The sequence below is a fragment of the Hippocampus bargibanti genome, linkage group LG14 (assembly GCF_051943395.1).
Source record: "Hippocampus bargibanti isolate YZ-2025 linkage group LG14, ASM5194339v1, whole genome shotgun sequence".
Taxonomy (NCBI): domain Eukaryota; kingdom Metazoa; phylum Chordata; class Actinopteri; order Syngnathiformes; family Syngnathidae; genus Hippocampus; species Hippocampus bargibanti.
Window position 1 is genome coordinate 12120462 of NC_142747.1, and position 7114 is coordinate 12127575.

Here is a 7114-nt window from a genome sequence, read left to right on the forward strand (position 1 = left end):
TCCGAGGTCACCATTCTTTCGTTTCGCCATGGTTGAAAATGGCGTCTGCTACACTGCGCAATAGACGGAAGCTGGTCACGTGACCAACGGTGCGACCGATACAGATTTAGAAAATGGTGGTACTGTATAGAAAACCCAAAGCAAATATCGATTCACCCTAAGCTGCTTTTGTATCGATATAAACAGAGCAAAAATGGCCGGCGGGAGATGGAAAAAGGGCACCGTAGTAACCGGATTATCGTAATAACCATGTATCGTACTAAACGAAACTAATTATACATAAAATGACTAGAAATTTGCCGGGAAATGAAAATAGTAACGTAATAAGCAGTACTATCAATATAACCGATATCGATATAACGAGACTTGACTGTATGTGGAGATAATTAAACATTCTAATAGCTTCCCCAAATTCATAACGACCACCCGAGAGGAAACCATAACTACAATGTGGCCCGCGGCAATAAAAGGAATTTGACATCCTTGCCTGAAAGACTCTCTTATGGTTTATCTTATATCGTGATATAATATTTCTTTTGAAAAATAATTGTTTTGATAAAAATATTACTACAACGTGATGCTTTTTACCTTGACTGCAAAACAGAGCATTCTATTTACCAACAGGTGAAAGTCTAAACTCATAAACCGTTCCATGTGACACCACACAACCCATTAGATTAGATTATTGTAGCTAGTGGTGCTGACTCACAACAGTGTCATTATTTTAAGTCATGTATTGGCTTCTGAGGACCAAATCAATCACGCCATGTTAAGGAACCTCGCCAGGAAGGAGACGGCAGAAGAATTCTATTGAGGAGAAAGCATGGAGTGCTGGGTCAAGCTGAAGTCCTCAAACTGGGCTTTCCCTACTGCAATCTTATCACTCTATGGTTTTTTTGCCAACTGCAGAATCGCGGAGCCTTTTCTCACGCCGTACTTAATTGGACCTTATAAGAACATTTCTGAAGAAGTGGTAAACCGATCTCACTTATCAGCATCGCATGTTATTATATTCAACTACATTAGCACACTCATGTTCCTTGTTTGTGTATTGTGTTTATTTTAGGTGACCAACTACCTATTTCCAATATGGACATATTCATACCTGGCCTTCCTTTTCCCTGTTTTCCTGCTGACTGACTTTCTGCGACATAAGCCGCTCATTGTGGTCCAAGGGTTTTTCTTAGTTTCCAACTATGTCCTGCTTTGCTTTGTCCCAGGACTACTTGCCATGGTCTTCCTTGAGGTTTGCACAAAGGCCCACAAAAATATGTAAATATTCCATTTCAGACATTTAATATCAGCTCTTTCTTTTACAGATTCATTATGCGGTCGTGACTGCTACAGAGGTGGCCTACTTTTCCTACATATACAGTGCGATTCCCTTTGAGAATTATCAGCGAGCGACCGGTTATCTTCGCAGCGCCATGCTTTTTGGGTACACGTCTGGTGCAGGCCTCGGCCAAGTTCTCGTCTCACTAGCAGGTGGTGTTTTCAATCCTGCGATCGAGAATCACTGAAAAGCGTTAGATTCATCACTTTGACATGTTTTTCAGCATCCAAAATTACTGTAGATTGACTGCAAAGAGAACGAGGGGGGAAACTAATGAATTATTTGGTAATTTGCTTCGGCAGTCTTCAAAGTATGAATTCTAATTAACAGGGTTGAACTACTTCTACCTCAATGCCATCACTCTGGGCGTTGTGAGCGTGGCTTTTCTCATCTCCTTCTGGTTGCCAATGCCTCAGGGGAGTATGTTCTTCAAAGGGAGAAAGACGGCATCTTTGGGTCGACAGTCCCAGCAGGAGGTGCCTGAGAAAACGGACAGACCCGATGAAACGGCATTCGATGAGGAGAGAAACGTTTGCTCAGGGAAACAGAAGATGGAGTGTGATGACAACGTTGGCTGGTGCAGCAGGAAAAATGTGTTCAGTGCAGGTCATTTACTTTGGCAGAGCTTCAGGGAGTCCTACTCGTCAAGGCATTTTCTTCCGCTCTTCATCCATCTGTACTCACCTTACCTGCATGCACATGCACCACATTTACCACTTTGCTCATTGACGGAATACGTTTTACACTGACCTGTGACTAATGATCGTCAATAATCATTATTTCTTGTCCTCACGATCTCCATACAGACATTTGATCTATTGGTCCGTGTGGTGGGCTCTGGCCACAGCTGGATACACACAAATAGTTAATTACATCCAACTAATGTGGAACCATATTGAACCATCTGCTTCGTCGTCCGTTTACAATGGTGGAGTGGAATCTGCATGCTCTCTTGTAGGTAATACTTTTTTTTCTTTTGTAATGTGTATTTCTGTGTGTGTGTAAATTGTTGATTGGCTTAACTGTGTAAAGATTGGTGGCGGGCCATGTATGTCACTCTTAGGCCTTCAGTAGTGCTACGTCTGAATCAATCAGCTGTGAGTCGGGTGTTGTATCACAACATGTCCACTAAAAGGTGCCGTTGGACAGGAAATAACTTGTGACTTTAAGAAACCTAAGAAATACTGTAATCAAACTGTTCAAATCTTGACTATGAACATGTGGATTCATGATAACCTCATAAAATTGCAATATTATTTGCTATTTTTGCTAGCTTCTGAGCTGTCCAACCTTAATGTCCATTTTTTGTTGACAAGCCTGTCTTGGAAATGGCTTAATCAGTATATCTGCAACCAAATAAAATGTTTCTCCTCCTTCAGCCATTACAGGCTGAGAAAACTGCTATTAAATCAACAGAATATATTTGCTTATGCAGATCGCTATAGATACAGGGTGATATCTCTGGCCAGTATGCTCTGATCACTAGCGGTTAGTGATACTTTGATTGGCTAGTGACTAGCCATTCATTTGTCGAGCCAATCATAATTTGCCTTTGAGCAGGCCCTGGGTTGCCAACTCGAAGTCTGATTGGTTAAAGCAACAGTTTCATTGACACTTATTTTTATGCTCCTGGGCCTGCGGAACTGACTGAGGCGTCAAGTTCTGATCCTGGTAACAAATGATGGCTGAAATGTGATTGGTTAATGTCACGGTTTGCATGGTGGTGATTGTGGATCCCAAATAAGCAGGCAGGAGGGAGCAGCAGGGTGTAATTGACAAATACTATTAAATAAAGTCAGCAGGAACAAAATCTGCCAGGGTGAAGCAAACACATACAATGACCTGACAACGAATGGTCATGCCGGGAGTCCTTTTAACTGCCACTGATTGGAATGACCAACACCTGTGCAAGTGCAGGTGGGGCCGACAGCGCCACCTATTGGTCGTCAACCAGATCGTGACAGTTAAATGCTTAAACACGAAAACACACATCTGGAAGCAGCACAGCAGGGGAAAAGCAATGAAAGAAAGCTGAAAGACAATTTGGAATTCTTTAATAAGAATTTATTGACAAAATATTTCACATTAGTCAGTGATTCTGATATTTTTAGGCCAGATGAGAACGCCTTGCAGGCCTGACGGCCCACCAACGTGTCCTATAAAACCGTATCTTTCTTCTCACTTACATATTAAAAATTTCCTTGATGTCAGATTTAATGATTGAAATGACAAAAAATACTTCATTTGGGGCTAATCAGGGCAATTAAATTGGTTCCAGGTCTGTACTGGTTCTCATTTAACGTGAGTTTGAATGTAAGGTCAAAAAATGTGTGAACAGCAGAACAGTTTAGCAGTTTCCGTATCATAAATCAAAACATTTGTAGCAGTACAAGTATTGCTGGCTTACAACACCATTCAGCGTCATAGCAAATTGTATTTCTAAACATTCTGTTGAATTTGTTTCTATGCCAGTCGATGAAAATATCTCTCGACAAGAAAAATGTATGCGGCACAAAATCGGTTGGAGACCGCTCTACAGAAAACAAATCAATGAAGCCTTTGACTAATGAACTTCGACTCGACTTTGATTACATATGCGTCAACTGTGAAAATTATTCATTCGACACAGTGGTGTGCTGATATCTCAGACGTGCAATAAGGGCCTGCGAGGGCTTCTGCTGCATTGAAACACTTTGAGACACACTAACCTCCATTCACAAGTGAAATGAAAATGTATTCATTTCATTTCAAAAGTCTATGATCTTCATTTCATCGACATTCTCTTCCAGTAATGTGTGTGATGGATTTCACTTGCACATTCAGCTTTCAGCAGTGTGACAATGTAAATGTAATCTGGGCCTTTAATTCCAAAAGCGATGGCTGGTGACACTATTAGCGGTGATTTTTTTTTTCAACCAACATTCCAGATTCATCACCCTTTGCCTTCACGCAAGAGTGATATGGACATTTCTCTGTCTCTGATTGGATGGAATTGAGTGTCATAATGTGCACTTCGATTGCTTGAAATAAATGCTCTGTGGCCCAAAAGGTGACAAAGGAGGATGAATGTCAGATATTGTTAAAAAAATCTTTTTTAACATGGATAAGATTAGCTGGACAATGTGAAGACAGGTTGGCCAACAATTGCTGCTGACCTGCGACTTCAGTTGCATTGTACAACTATAGCTTCAATGTAATGGTAAAATTAGTTGTGGGAAAAGTACCAGTATATTATAAAGTACAGGTGTTAAAGTCAAGGCCTGGGGGCCACATTATTTGATTTGGCCTGCTTAAGAAAATCAAACATGTGAAATTCCATAATACTACTTGCTAAATTCTGAACCAATTTTTCAAATTGTTTTATGTTGTATCCACAATAAGAGTAATTATTTTTCTTCCAAATTTGAAAACTATTTATTCATTAATTTGTTGTGTGCTGTAGATGTAATATGTGGATGGGGATTAAACATTCTAATGGCTTCCCCAAATTCATAATGGCCACCGAGAGGAAACTATCCCTTCAATGTGCCCCACGGCAAAAAAAAACAAAAAAAAAAAACTGATGAGTTTGACACCTTTGTTATAAAGACATAACACCTGATATACCTATACAGACCAGTGGCAGGCAGTGCATGTCACTGTTAGGCCTTCAGTAGTGCTACGTCTGAATCACTCCAGAGCTGCGAGTTTAGTGTGATTTACGACACGTCCACTAGAGAATGTTGTTGGCCAGGAAAATTTTGATACTTGAAGAAAGGTAAGAAATACTGTACTGTCATTAAACTGTTCGAATTTTTACCATGAACATATGGATTCATGATAACCTCACAAAATTGCAATATTATTTGGTATTTTTGCTAAATGACTTCCTAAGACTCATTGACTCTTACATTTCACATATGTATACATACAGTATACCCTATGCTACCATATTATTAATTTCTTTTTTTTTTTTTTTTTTTTCATTTTTGTGGGGTAGGTGCTGCAGCAGCTTTCTCAGTGGGTTACATCAAAGTGAACTGGTCTGTATGGGGAGAGCTGGCGTTAGGGTTGTTTTCAGCCATTGGAGCAGGCGCTGTGTTCTTGACAGGACTCACCAGCAATATCTGGGCTTGCTATGCTGGCTATGCCCTATTTAAATCATGCTACATGCTGCTTATCACCATCACAACGTAAGTTCAATGTTGTTATGCAGGGGTGTTTTTGAAAAAGTTGAAATGAAACATATTGGCTGTGGTGCAATCCAGATTTCAGATTGCCACCAATCTCTCCATGGAGTGTTATGCTCTGACTTTTGGGATCAACACGTTTGTGGCCCTCTCCCTGCAGACCGTTATGACACTTATTTTTGTTGATGGAGCTACATTAGGACTGGACATTGTGACACAGGTATGGTTGGACAGCTGACAAAATTGAAGCAAACTTGTGCCTAAAAATAACACAAGTATGGCGTGGATTCAAAAGCATCGTGCAATGCCGGAACGCGTGGTACAGATGCAAACACGGTGACACCTAGTGACTGTCATGCACAATTTCACACAAACCAAATACGTACTGTGTAGAATTTGTTCAATGTCGTGAAAAATATTTGTCTCCTTCTAGTTCATCATTTACGGGATCTACCATGCTGCTATCTCCGTGCTGTTTTTGATTCGAGGGACCTACACTGCTTGTACAAAGCGAAGCACGCCGGAATCAGCAGATACTCTGTCAACGGAGACAAACAATTCACATTTGTGATCATGGTCAAGCAGTTATTACATTGTAATAGTACTTGAGTGAGGAGCTAGTCATATACAGTAAAGTCTCGTTATATCGATATTCAAGGGAGTCCGAAAAAATATCGATATAACCGGGATTATCGATATATCCGACCCTGTTTGCATGTAATTTTCTCCGTGCGTGCATAGAAATAGTATCGATATAACCGGGACTATCGATATATCCCATATCGATATAACGAGACTTTACTGTAATTATAGTTTTACTTAATTTTGAATCAGTGTACATTTTCCTTGTTTACATGCTTACCAATTTAAAATTGGTACGCTGGCCTTGCAGTCCAAAAGCACAGGGTTCAATTCCGGCCCATCCTTCCTCTGTGCAGTTTGCAACTTCTGTCTGTGACTGTGTGTGTGTTTTCTCCGGGAACTCCGATTTCCTCACAGGTTCCAAAAACATGCATGGCAGGTTAATTTGTGCAATAATGAGAGCAAATGTTTGTTGCGCCTTGTGATTGGCGGGCAACCAATTCAGGGTGGACCCTGCCTACTGCCTGAAAACAGCTGGCATAGGCCAAAGCGCGCCGCCCGCATGAGGATAAGGCGGACTGGATGACTCACCAATATCATATCTACATATAGTCTGCAATTTACAAGTTGGTTAATAACATAATAACGCTGGCATTATTGCTGTATAGTCTTGATACGTGACCTGTAAATCACCAGAAGATAATTTCCGTCCTTTGTCCGGACTACTCATTGACTCACCAAGATATCACTCATGGCGTGTACTTCCCTACAATAAATACAAACAGAAGAATGCACAGTAGGGAGGAGATTGAGCTCAACCTCACTTTCCACTATGCCTTGTGTTTGTCATTTTTAACAATGGATAAAAAAAATACCAAGTAAAAGAATGTTCAATTGCTGTATTTTCTGGAATGTAAGGCGAACGAACCTTCAACGAATGACATATTTAAAAACCTTTTCCATACACAAGGCTGACCATGCATGCGCCTCATAATCGGTGCGCCTACGTATGGAAAATGTTTTAAAATGT

General features: G+C 40.5%; 1 protein-coding gene across 2 annotated transcripts; it reads left to right on the forward strand.

The window, feature by feature from the left end:
* Positions 1-704: 704 nt before the first annotated feature.
* On the forward strand, positions 705-6971 carry slc19a3b (solute carrier family 19 member 3b). Of its 2 annotated transcripts, none has more exons than XR_016117193.1 (8): positions 705-973; positions 1067-1246; positions 1320-1485; positions 1664-1982; positions 2140-2291; positions 5313-5505; positions 5663-5722; positions 5936-6015. XR_016117193.1 is itself a non-coding variant. In XM_089014111.1 (8 exons), the coding sequence occupies exons 1-8, from the start codon at positions 824-826 to the stop codon at positions 6071-6073; spliced, it is 1440 nt and encodes a 479-aa protein (XP_088870237.1). In that variant the 5' UTR covers positions 711-823; the 3' UTR covers positions 6074-6971. The 2 variants fall into 2 exon arrangements, 1 of the variants encoding a protein (XP_088870237.1); XM_089014111.1 differs by having other exon boundaries at positions 711-973; positions 5581-5722; positions 5936-6971.
* Positions 6972-7114: the final 143 nt, after the last annotated feature.

Bases quoted from the DNA above. Each gene is read 5' to 3' on its own strand.
- slc19a3b (XM_089014111.1), top strand. From the start codon at position 824: ATGGAGTGCTGGGTCAAGCTGAAGTCCTCAAACTGGGCTTTCCCTACT. The intron at 1,247-1,319 runs GTTTGCACAAAG...TTTCTTTTACAG, and splicing joins TTGCCATGGTCTTCCTTGAG to ATTCATTATGCGGTCGTGAC. The intron at 1,486-1,663 runs GTGGTGTTTTCA...TCTAATTAACAG, and splicing joins AGTTCTCGTCTCACTAGCAG to GGTTGAACTACTTCTACCTC.